Here is a 13,695-nt window from a genome sequence, read left to right on the forward strand (position 1 = left end):
AAAAAAAAAAAAAAAAAAAAAATTTGTTCTGTTTCTCATATTTAATGCTGTAGAAGTAAATGAACTATTTAAAGTGATAATAATAGCAATTAATTGAAGATTTATTACCTATATCAAAGTAAAATATATGAACAAAATCACACAAAGGACAAAATTAGATGCAAATAAAATAATATCATTGTATGGATCTTACATTAAGTGTGAAGTCATATGTTAATTTAATACAGAGTGTGGTAAATTAGGAGTGTCCATTAAAATCCTTGGAGCAATTATTTAAAAATAGCAGAAAGAGGAATAGATTAAAAGCCAATAGAGGAGATAGAACAGAATATCAAAGCATACTTCATTAACCCAAAAGAGAACAGGAAAGGAGGGGAAAAGGACAAACAGAAAGCAAACAGCAAGAGAGTAGACTAAAACCAAACATAACAACAATTACTTTAAATATAAGTAGACTAAACACTCCAAATAAATGGAAAAGACTGTCAGACTGAAAAAAAATCAAAATACAAGTATATGTTTGTTCATAAGACACACATTTTAAATATACAGACAAGCAAAAAATAAAACATGTGGTGGGGCATGGTGTCTCATGCCTGTAATCCCAGCACTTTGGGAGGCCAACGCAGGAGGATTCCTTGAACCTGGGAGTTCAAGAACAGCCTGAGCAGCATAGGGAGATCCTGTTTCTACAAAAAGTTAAAAAAAATTAGCTGGGTGTGGTGGCACATGCCTGCAGTCCCAGCTACTCAGGAGGTTGAGGGAGAAGGATCACTTGAGTCCAGGAGGTTGAGGCTGTGGTGAGCTGTAAGTGTGCTACGCACTCCAGTCTGGGCAACAGATTGAGACCCTCAACTCCAGAAACAAACAAACAAAATATATAGAGATATTCATACAAACACTAAGCATAAAGAATCTGAATATCCATATTAATATCACACAAAGAAGATTCCAAAGAAAAACGTTTTATAAAAAAAAAGTATCTTGACCCTTTTACAATGATAAAAGGGTCAACTCTTCAAGAAGACACAATTTTTCTGAATTTATATATAATAAAATAAGTTCAAAATACATACAGCAAAAAGTGGACAGAAACAAAGGAATAAACAGAAAATTCCACAATCACATTGGGAAATTTTTAACACTAGTCTCTCAGTATGAACAATTAGACAAAAAGTTGATAAGGACACACAAGATTTTTTTTTTTTTTTTTTCGAGTTGGAGTCTCACTCTGTCACCCAGACTGAAGTGCAGTGGCCGCTCCCGGCCACCGCAGCCTCAACCTGCTGGGTTCTGGCAATCCTTCCACCACAGCCTTCCAGGTAGCTGGAATTACAGGCGTGTGCTACCACGCCTGGCTAATTTTTGATTTATTGTAGAGATGAGGTCTCGGCAAGTTGCCCAGGCGGGCCTTGAACCGCAGGCTCAGGCAATTCACTCACCTCAGCCTCCCAAAGCGCTGGGATTACAGGCTGAGCCACTGAGCACTGGCTCGGGACACACAAGATTTTAACAACACTACCAACCAACTTGATCTAATGGGAATTTCTAAAACAATTCACAAAATTACATGGTATGAACTATTTTCAAAGGTACAAAGAAAATTAATCAAGTTAAACCATAAATTAAGCCATCTGATAAGTGTCAATATGTACTAAAAAATTGTACAAAGTATGTATTATGAGCACAATAGAATTACATTAAAAGTTAATAACAAAAAGCTATCTAGAAAGTCCCCAAATATTTGCAAAGTGGGTAACAATTTACAATTCTAAATAACCTAGGGATAAATACAGAAATCAAAAGAAAAATTAGAAAATATTTTAAACTGAATGCTAAAAAAAAAGCACAAAAGAACAAAATATGTAGGATTTGGCTTAGGCACTTATATGGAAATTTAAAGTTTATTAGGAAGAAAAAGCTGAAAAATCTGTGATTGCAAGCATCTAACTAAAGAAGCCAGAAAAATAACAAGATTAAATTCAGAGAGTGAATGTAGGAAATAGTAAAGATAGAGGCAGAAAGCAATTAAATAGAAAACAAACAGTAGAGAAAATCATGTGCAAAAGTTAATCTTTAACAATTAATAAAATTTGATGAATGTCTAGCAAGATCAATTAAAATAAAGAATCAAACCAAAATGACTTCTATCAAAACATTTTAAAATGCAGACTTCACTATATATTGTGCAGAAATTTAAAGGACAAAACAAGGATATTATCGACAACTTTCTTTCAATAAATTTGACAACTTCAGTGAAATCATAGACTGATACGATTCACAGACAACTTAAAAAAATAGCAAATCAAGTTCAGAAATATTTAAAAATAATAATATATAGCATGATCATCTTGGAGTTTTATCTCAAGAATGCAAGGTTATTCTGACATAAAATATCAACCAGTGTAATTCACTATGTTAACAAAATAAAGGAGAAAAAACCATGATCACCTCTGTAGTTTCAGAAAAGGAATTTGATGCAACTCACACTCATTCTTGATAACAAACAAACAAACAAACTCTCAGTGGATTAGGAATAGAAAGAAATTTCTTTAATTTAATAAAATATATGTCCAAAATCCTGGCACCAACATTGCACTTAACTGAAAAACAATGAACTTTCCTCTGGGTTTAGGAAAACGATAAGGATGTCAACTGTAACCATTTTTTTTTTTAAGAAAGCAGGATTTATTGAGAGGACAGAAAAGCTCCTACAGTGGGAGGGGACCCAAAGGGGTTGCCCAACTGCTTCTATTAAATAATGTACTAGAGGCCCTAGGCAGTGTAGAAAGCTACGAAAAAGAAATAAACGGTATAAAGAATTAAAAAGATATATAAATATCTGAGGTGATATTTTAGTTTATAAAACAAAAAACTGTAAAAGTTTAGATTTAATAAGTAAGATCAACAATATTTTTAACATATAAATTCAATATTCCAAAATCAATTATTTTTATATACTTCCAACACACAACTGGAAAATAAACTGGGAAAAGCTATACCACTTAAAATACCACCAGAAAGCATCAAATTTCCAAGGATAAATCTAACAAAATATGTTCCAGATTTATAAAATGAGAAGTGCAGCATATTGTGGAATTAAATTAAATACCTAAATAAATGAAGAGATAGCATGTTCATTGAATTGAAAGATTGAGTATAGTTAAAACATCGGTTCTCAAAGTTACCTAGCAATCTATTGAAATCCTAATCAAAGTCTTTGCAGGTTTTTTAAAAGTGGAAATTGATAAACTGGTTTCCAAATTTATGCAAAAGACTTAGAATAACCAAGCCAAACTTCAAGAAAGACTCAAAGTTGCAGTACTTACACTACCAGATTTCAAGGCTTAATAAAAATGCATAGTAATTCAGTGTTGTGTTAAAGTAAGACTAGAAAAGCTAATGGAATAGAATACAGAATATAGAAACAGATCTCCATGTATATGGTCATTCTGTTTTCTGACAAAAGAGTGACTGCAACTTATTGGCTAAATTTAGGTTCTTTAAAAAGAAAAAATGTGGAGAGCAACTGGATAACTCTGTGGGAAAATAAATGAACCTTGATCCCTAACTCATGCTATAAAAATGTTTCTATTTGAGACAGATCATAAACCCAAATATGAAAGTTTAAACATTAAAAAGGTTATAAAAAAATAAGAAAATATTTCCATAATCTCAAGTAGGCAAATACGTATTAAATAAGGTAACAAAAAGCATTAACCATAAAAAATTGATCCACTGGATTTCATTAAAATGAACAGCTTTTGTTCATTACATGTCAGCATTAAGAGAGTGAAAGGCAAATCTGAGACAGGGAAAACGTATTTTCAATACATGTATCTGACAAAGGACTCATATCTAGAGTATATAGTGAACTGCTCTGAATCAATAAGAAAATGGACAAACAACTATTCACAATAGCAAAAACATGGAACCAACCCCACTGCCCATCAAAAGTGAACTGGATAAAGAAAATGTAGAACATATACACAATGGAGTATTACACAACCATAAAGAACAAAATCATGGCCTCACAAAGTGCTGGGATCACAGGTAGCAAGCAAACTGGATGGGGTTGGAGAACATCATACTTAGTGATCTATCACAGAAACAGAGAACTGAGTACCACATGTTCTCACACTTAAGAGGGCACTGAACACTAGTCACATTAGCACAAGAGAGAGCAGCAGTCACTGGGCACTGCCAGAGGAGGAAGGGAGGAAGGAGGGGCATGTAACAACACAAAAGGTTCCTGGTCCTAAATCAGGGGAAGTAGAAGCCAGTTGGAGGCCCAAACTTCACCTCCATGCAGCCTACTTGTGTTGTTAGTCCTTATTTGTACCCCACATCTCTATAACAAAATAAAATAAAATAAGAAAAAAGAAAAGAAGCAAACAAATCACTTTTTAAAAAAAAATCAGAGTCTCACTCTGTCACCCAGGCTGGAGTGCAGTGGCATGCTCACAGCCACCGCAGCCTCAACCTGCTAAGCTCAGGTGATCCTTCTGCTTCAGCCTTCCAAGTAGCTGGAATTACAGGCAGGCACCACCACACCCAGTTAGTTTTTTAATTTATTGTAGAGATGAGGTCTCGCCATGTTGCCCAAGTTGGTCTCGAACTTGCAGGCTCAGGCAACCCTCTCACTTTGGCCTCCCAAAATGCTGAGATTACAGGCATGAGCCAACATACCTGACCTCAAACAAATCAATTAAAAATAAACAAAAAAATTGAGAAGACACTTTAAAAAATGCTATCCAAATACCAATCGTATATGTAAAGGCGGCTAATGTTTTTGGTCATTAGGAAAATGTAAATTAAAATCTCTGTAAGATGCTTCTACATACTCACCAGAATAGATAAAATTAGAAAGACCGACACTACCCAGTGATGGTCAGGAAGTGGACAACTGGACAAACAGATGTTTAATCCATTGCTTTTGAGACTGTAATTTATAAACCACTTTGTAAAACTGTTTGGTGCCATCTGCTAAACTTAAATGTACACCTACCCCATGATTCAGTGTTTCTACTTCCAAGTTTTTACATAAGACATATCAATGGTATGCCTACCAAAAGACATGTTAAGTAGTATATTTTTTCATAATAGTCTCTAACTGGTAATAATCCAAAAGTCCATTAACAGGAGAATAGGTAATTGATTGTAGGTACATTTCTTCAATGGAATATTACACAGCAATGATAAAGAACAAACTACTGATATGTGAAACAAAATAAATGAATTTTAAAGACATGATGATGTATATAAGAAAAGTCAGACACAAGGACCCATTTATATGATTCCATTTACATGAATTTCAATAACAGGCAAAATTAACTGATAGTGATAGATGTGACAGTAGTGGTTACCTCGGAGTGGGATAGAGGAGGGGTCCCTTTGAAGAGGCATGAGTAAACTTTATGGAATAAAATTATTTTATATTGTTACATATATATATTTAAAGATATAAACATGGGTAAAAACCCATTTAGTGTCTTGTACACTTAAGTATACTTTACCATATGTATGCTGCACTTCAGCAGAAAGGTTAAGAAAGAAATAATCAAAGACCTATTCATCTGTGCCACTGTGTAATTCAAAAAAAGAAACAAAAACATACAAGCACAAACAAGCAGATACTATAATAATCTAGTTCAGGCTACCGACTTGACTGTAGTGCTAAAATCTTTTGCTTGAATGACTCAGTTCTTGCCATTTGAATGAACTGCATGATTGTTCCACCAACAGCCACCAGCTGTGTGCATGTGTACAACTTTCTAAGAGAAATCAGCAGAAGTCTAGGGCTTGAAAGTGTATGTTATCACCTACAAAAATAGTAAGGGTTCTGAATTGATTTGTGGCTAGCAGTCAAAGATTGAAAAATGCTTCACCAAACAGTCTCTCTGCCCACAGGATATTGTCCTGCTGGGTAAGTAATACTCATTCTCATTTTACACAGAAAGAAATTTGGGCAAAGAAAAGGAAAAGAGATAGAGATTATGTTACTAGTCAGCAACCAGTTGAGAAACAATGCAAGTCTACCAAATAAGAACTTGCTCTGTGATACTGGTAAGAGTAAATAAGGAAGAAAAGAAGGAAGTATTTAAGAAAAAGAATATTACCTGGGAATCCAGGAAGGCCTGGTTGTCCTTTTGCTCCAGGGCTTCCTGGTAATCCAGGCAAACCAGTATCTCCTACAGAACCTTTGATACCAGGGTTCCCTGGGTATCCAGGCAGACCGGGTTCACCCTGAAATACAAAGAAAACTGAAGTCTCTACATGACTTAGATTGTATAAGAACATAACATTATTTACAGAGCTTTTATTATATGGCAGGCACTCTGCTAGGTGCTTTACAAAAATTGCTTCATTTAAACATCACAACAACCCTGTGAGTTATGCTTTATTATCTTCATTTACAAATGAGAAAACTGAATCTTGAGAAGCCAAATGCCTACGGTCTTTAATAAGTGGCAGAATTGGGATTTGAACCAATCTATCCGACCACAGAACTCATACTACTCCCACAGCATGTAGATGCATTATTCTCTTTAAACCTTAACAGCCTTATTAGAAAGATACTATTATTATCCCCATGTTATAGTGATACAGTTAGTAAGTGGTGGAATCTCGATTTGGATTCAAACAATTTGACATCAGAATCTGTGATTATCATTCCTACTGTGCCACAATGCAACTCATCGCTTACAAGAAGCATGTCAACCAAAAGCTATAGTATGTTCTACTTCAAAGGTGAATTTCATCATAACATGAGGAAGTCTATCAATTCTTCAGTGGACATTTAAAGTCCTACTTCTTACATTAAGCATTCCTGGACAAAGAGAACTTACCATAAGAGCTTAGGGTAGGTTGTTATTCTGTCATGTCTGCAATGGTTTCACATATGAAAGTCTTAACTTTTCAATTACATTGAGTTTCTTTTGGGTCAGAGACAATTCACATAACATATAACTGTTTTTGCTCAATGAATATGTGCATTATCCTTTCTTCTAACAGAGCCTTAGAAGAATGCATATCCACTCTCACAATTAAAGCAAGTTTTTTCCCCGTAACAATGACAACATATACCCTAACTCTAATTCTCTACCACAGTGCTCTCTGCTCTGCTCATGAGGATTGTGATCTCTTCACCAAAGTGCTAGTGTTCAACATCACTTACTGAATGCCTCATTACTCACTTAGTAGACACAGTTGTCTGGGTGAATAAGACCTATCTGTGACTCTTGTGTTTCTGCATTATGGTAATAGCCTTTTAAACTGATGCCTTTTCTCCTTACATCTTATTACTTAAAAAAAATAAGAATCTTAGACTAGGAATGTATGTATTTTTTCTGAACACTATAAACCAGATATTTAGCTCATTTGAAGAACAAAATGGGTATACAATTAAATTTTAAATTAAATTGATTCCAACTTAGATACATATACAGCAAAGCTTTGAATAAACTAATACAATTCTTGTTATTTATGAATGACAAAATATATACCAAAATTTTAAAAATGAAAAAAATTCCAATATTCCACTAGTGGTAAACTTGAAAGGCAATAGACAAACTCCAAATTATTTACAACACCGAAGTACATTAAATTCTACAAATACAGCAATTCCTCCATATCCACAGTTTCATTATCCACGGTTTCAGTCACTCGTAGTCTGAAAATATTAAATGGAAAATTCCAGAAATAAACAACTTATAAGTTTTAAACTGTACACTGTTCTGAGTACCGTGATAAAATCTTATGCTGTCCTATCTAATCATTCCTTTGTCCAAGATATTCATGCTGTGTACACTACCTCTCCAATAGTCACGTAGTAGCCATCTTTGTTATCAAATGGAGAAACGTGGTATGTATAAGGTTCAGTGTTATCCACAGGTTCAGGCATTCACTGCTGATCCTGGAACATATTTCCTGTGCAAAAGTGGGGACTATTGTAACCCTAATTTCTAAGTTCAGTCAACACTTGTTCCCTAATACAGTTCCTCTAATCACCTTTACGACCCTACTCCTTCAAACTGAGTAAATTTTAAAAATAAAGTAAATATCTTATTAGGGCTTCTTAAAAAGAACCAAAATTGACTAGCTTAAGCTTCATCTAACCTTTTATTATTCATACACTTGCAGGGAAACAATGAGTTTCAAAAAAAGTAAGCACAAAGAGATAAAGAGTGTTCAGAAAATCAACAAACTGGCAGGAATCTCATAAATCACTCTGAGGAAAGAAAATTCAAATCTATTTGAACTTCTAGCAAAAGCTAGAAGTGACTTGAATACACAGCTGCATATATCTACATTTGTTCTAATGTCAAAATTTAATATAATTCTGAAAGTGGAATATATTATATCCAATGAGTCAAATTTACCACTGTGAAACCATCTAACAAATACAGTAACACTGGAAGACAAACCTGAAATTAGAACTGTTTTCAAGGACACTATGTTGTATTGCATATAGTGAATATAGAAAAATGAGCCAATTTGATAGCTTTTTGTTGTTAAAATTTAAATTGGTAACTTCAAAGTATTTGGATCATAGTCAGTCTCTACTATGTCTTAATAATAGCATCTTCTACTTGATTCCATGCTATAACTTAAGATCCAGAATAAAATTACAGGTTTGCCACACTTTACAGAATAGAAGACATTAAAGCTGGTGAGAAAGCTAGTTTATTTTGTTCCTGCATTCCATTGTAAGAGTGAAGAAGCATTGTCACAGAAGACAACAAATGGAAATTATTTGGTAAGAAAAAGTAAAAATTTTGTAGCAAGAAAAATGTTACAATAGTAGTTCATCAGTTGAAAGTTGTGGTCCCCAAATAATTGTTAATGTTTTTGCAGCCTTATATAGAGATTAAGGATACCATGAGCAAAGCCACAAAGAGATTCTACTTTAGACAGAGAACATTAAGAAGGGGAAAATTAAAAAGTGGAGGTCAGATTTTTTTAAAAGGCTTATTGATATATAATTGATATAAAATTGATATACAACTGATATACAATTAACAAAATGTACAATTGATATACAATTGATGTACAATTGATATAATTGGGAATATACCCGGAGGAACTTAAATCATTCTACAAAAAAGATACCTGCACACGTATGTTTGTTACAGCTCTACCTACAATAGCAAAAACATGTAACAAATCATGCTGCCCATTGAAGCTGGACTGGATAAAAAATGTGGTACATATACACAATGGAATATTATGCAACCATAAAAAAGGACAAACATATGGAATTCGCAGCAACTTGGATGGATTTAGGGTCTCTCATACTCAGTGATCTATCACAGAAACAAAGAACAGAGTACCATATATTCTCACTCATAAGCGGACCTTGAACAATTATTATAATTCTATAAGAAAGGGATTGGCAGCCGGGCTCGGTGGCTCAGCCTGTAATCCCGCACTTTGGGAGACCGAGGTGAGTGAATTGCCTGAGCCCGCGGGTTCGAGACTCGCCTGGGCTACATCTCTACAATAAATCAAAAAAATTAGCCGGTGTGGTAGCAGGCGCCTGTAATTCCAGCTACTTGGAAGGCTGAGGCGGAGGGATCGCCAGAGCCCAACAGGTCGAGGCGGCGGTGGCTGGGAGCGGCCACTGCACTCCAGTCTGGGCGACAGAGTGAGACTCCAACTCAAAAAAAAAAAAAAAAAAAAGAAAGGGATTGGCAGTAGTGGGAAACTGCCAGGGGAAGGGGTGGGATTGGCAGTTGAGGGAAACTGCCAGGGGAGGGAGGGGCACACCTCATCAAGTGTACCTGCATAATCAACGTTTATATACCTAACCCTGAATTGTACCTCACATCTTAAAAAAAAAAAAAAAAAAAGCTTAAACAGAGCTCCTACACACAGGCCGCATGTCGTACAACTCTAGGGAACAGTATTTCTAGATATTATGGTGTAAGAGTGTAAATGGCACTCTCTGGATCTGGACAAGAGAACTGGAGACCTCAATAGAATGACCAATAAGGTGCTTGCTTCCCAGGAAAGATTGTAGAGCTGCTTTTTATTGAACACCGAAACTTGTTCTTGTTATACAGAGCAATAGTTTCTTGAGATTAGCTGCTCTTACAACAAGTAGACAAATTGATTGAATCACCACCACTAGCTCTGAAAACATTAATTGAGCATGTAGTTTGTGCCTTTCATTATGTTAACTAGCCTATATTCTTAAAATTAATCCTCACAATAACCTTATGAGAAAGTGGTGGTTTAGAAAGGTTACTCACTTATTCAAATTCAGGAATTGGGATAAACCCAAGTTTCTGTGTCATTGAAGCAAGCTCTTGTTATACATGTTTTGCTGTGCTACTACTACTGGAGCACGTTAAACAACTCCCACGGGCCTGTATTGAAGTTTGTACCATGGACTTTTTTGGCGAATGAGTACTTGGACTGTCACTATGTGAATATTTTTACATGAGAATGTAATGAAAGTGATCAAAGTGTAGAAATCTTTTGATAAATACAAAAAAATTCTTGTCCATAAGTAAGAAGATTTTCAGGCCATGGACAACTTCCCCTAAAAAAGTCTTATTGATGTAAAATTGATATACAAAAATTACACATCTTTAATGCATGCATTTTAATAAGTTTAAATAATGCATACACCATGATACTGTAACCACAAAGTAGTAAACATATCTATCACTCCTCAAAATTTGTGTTCTTTGTGTGTGTGTGTTTGTGTGTTTTGTAGTAAAAGCACTTAACATGAAGTCTATCCACTTAATATATTTTAAGGTGAACAATACTGCACTGTTAACTATATTGTAGACGCTATGTTGTATGGCAGAACTATAGAATTTGTTTATCTTGCATAATTGAAACTTTATACCCATTGAGCAACCACTGGCATTTTAATAAATTATACAGAAAAGAGAGTATACAAAAAAATCTTCAAATTTGTATGGTATTTAGCTCTCCCAGGTATTGAAATGTTAAGCTAACAAAAACAAACTGATAAATAATGGCTCAAGGCTGCCTGAACAGGCCAAAAGCACCTCATAAAATTCAGTAGGTGATGATGAACTTAGAGAAAAATAGTATGAACTAAGTTTATAAGATAATGAGCTCTATACCACCCAATGAAGGAATAACAGCAAATTTCTCCAAATATCAGCTCAATGTTCTCCAAAGTGACTTAAAATGCTAAACAAATAGAGAAAAATATAACATAAAATAATGCTATTCTATACTATCATAACATGTGTTGTTCTAGTAACTACACAACATAAAATTACTTAAAATAGGCTCAAATTAGTTGCAAAGAAAATAACTTCTTTGTTCAACAAATCCCAGAATTCTAGAACTAAAAATATCCTAAAATATAGTAATTTTAAGAGATATGAAAAAAATTACATTTTATAAGTAGACACTCTGTGAATTTTCCAATAATGTGTCTAGTCTCTAAATAACTTAGATATAATTCATATTCCATTTAAAATTCATCCATTTAAAGTGCATAATCAAATGTTTTTAGTGTATCCATGGCATTGTAAAACCATCATCACAACCTAATTTTAGAAAATTTTCATTTTTTCCCAAAGAAATTTTGTTCCCATTATTAGTCATTCCCCATTCTCCTCTCACCTAATCTGCCTTATGTTTATATATGTTTGCCTATTCTGGACATTTCAAACAAATCATAGCATATAATATGTGGCCTTTTGTGTCTGGTTTATTTCATTTAGCATATTTTCAAGGTTCATTCATGTTACTCCATGTATCAATACTCCGTTCTTTTTAGTTGACAGATAATATTACACTGTATAGGATAGCACAATTTGTATAGCACAATAGTATATTCATTGTTTAATGAACTTTTTTTCCCAATTTTTGGCTACTGTGAATAATGTTGCTATGAATATTAAAGTACAAGTTTCTGTGTGGGAATACAACTTTATTTCTCATGCAAATACACCTAGGTGTGATACTGCCAGGTCATATGATAACTCTATATTTAACTTTTGGAGGCACTGTCACATATTTTTCTCACAGCAAGTGCACAATTTTCCATTCCACCAGCAATGTAAAAGGTGTCCAATTTCTTCACATCCTTGCCAACACCTGATCTTTTCTGTCTTGATTATGGCTACCCTAGTGAGTGTAAAGTGGTGTTTCAATGTGGTTTTGATTTGTATTTACATAATGACTAATAAGGTTAAATATCTTTTTCATGTATATATTGTTCATCTATATATCTTCTTTAGAGAGATGCATATTTAAATCCTTTCCCCATTTTTTCCTGTAAATTTTTTTTTATTTTTAATTGATAAATAATAATTATACACATCTATGGGGCAAAATGTGATATTAAAATACCTGTATACATTGTGAAATGATTAAATCAGTCTAATTAACCATTCTTCACTTTTATGCAGATTTTTATTACAGCAAGATATATAAAACATAAAGTTTACTATTTTAACCATTTTTAAGAGTACAATTTGGTAGCGTAAAGTACATTAACACTGCTATTCAACCACTACCACCATACATCTCCAGAACTTTTGTCATCATTCCAAACTGAAACTCTATACACATAGTGATAACCAAATTGGTTACCACGTCTATTACTTTGCCTAGTTACCATTTTTTCTCTTTGTGGTGAAAACATTTATGATCTTCTCCCTTAAAATATTTCAAGTATACAATACAATATTGTTAACTACAGTCACCATGCTGTAGATTTTATCCCTAGAACTTATTTGTTTTATAACTGAGTGTTTGTACACTTTGACCAGCATCTTTCTATTTCCCCCTTTTCGAATATCTGACAACCACCATTCTACTTTCTGTCTCCATAAACTTGACTACTCTGGATATCACATGTAAGTGGAATGATAAAGTATTTGTCTTTTTGTGACTGGTTCTTATCACTTAGCACAATGTCTTTAAAGTTCATCCATGTTGCAGCATGTATCAGAGTACCATTCTATTTTAAGATAGGATAATATTGCATTGTATGTGTATACCACGTTTAATTTATACATTTCTCCATCAATGAACCCTTGAGTTGCATCCACCTCTTGGCTATTGTGAATAGTGTTGCTATGGAAATGGTTATAAAAATATCTACTTGAATCCTGTTTCCAATTTTTTGCATGTATCTTCAGAAGTAAATAGATGAACCATATGATAATGCCATGTTTAAATTTTGAGGAAATGCCATAATGTTTCCCACAGAGGCTGCACCATTTTACATTCCTACACAAAGAAAATATTTACTTTTTTTGTTAATTATCCTTTCAAAAGGTATGAAGTATTATCACACTATGTTACTGATTTATAATTCCTTAATATTTAGTGGGGTTGACCATCTTTTCCCATACTAATTGGCTATTTGTAATGTCTTTTTTGGAGAATGGTCTACTCAAGCCCTTTGCTTATTTTTGAATTGAGCTGTTTGACTTGTAGGAGTTCTTTATAAATTCTGGAAATTAATCCCTTGTCAGATATATACTTTGCAAATATTTATTCAGTGAGATGTCTGTCCACTCTGCTGATAATGTTCTTGAATATACAGAAGTTTTAAATTTTGATGGATGTAGTATAATTTATCTAATTTTTCTTTTGCTGTCTGTGGTTTTGGTATCATATCTAAGAAATCATTGCCAGCCGGGCTCGGTGGCTCAGCCTGTAATCCCGCGCCTTTGGGAGGCTGAGGTG

General features: G+C 34.0%; 1 protein-coding gene across 1 annotated transcript in view; it reads right to left on the bottom strand.

The window, feature by feature from the left end:
- COL4A5 (collagen type IV alpha 5 chain) overlaps positions 1-13,695 on the bottom strand; it is a gene marked incomplete at its 3' end in the record, with an annotated part of 248,542 nt that overhangs the window by 19,303 nt on the left and 215,544 nt on the right. The window contains exon 37 of the mRNA XM_008072191.2: positions 6,120-6,246. Coding sequence (XP_008070382.1) covers positions 6,120-6,246 — 127 coding nt within the window. The remainder of the gene's footprint in view (positions 1-6,119; positions 6,247-13,695) is intronic.

Source organism: Carlito syrichta, unplaced genomic scaffold (genome assembly GCF_000164805.1).
Source record: "Carlito syrichta isolate Samal-C Ts95f unplaced genomic scaffold, Tarsius_syrichta-2.0.1 Scaffold314870, whole genome shotgun sequence".
Taxonomy (NCBI): Eukaryota; Metazoa; Chordata; class Mammalia; order Primates; family Tarsiidae; genus Carlito; species Carlito syrichta.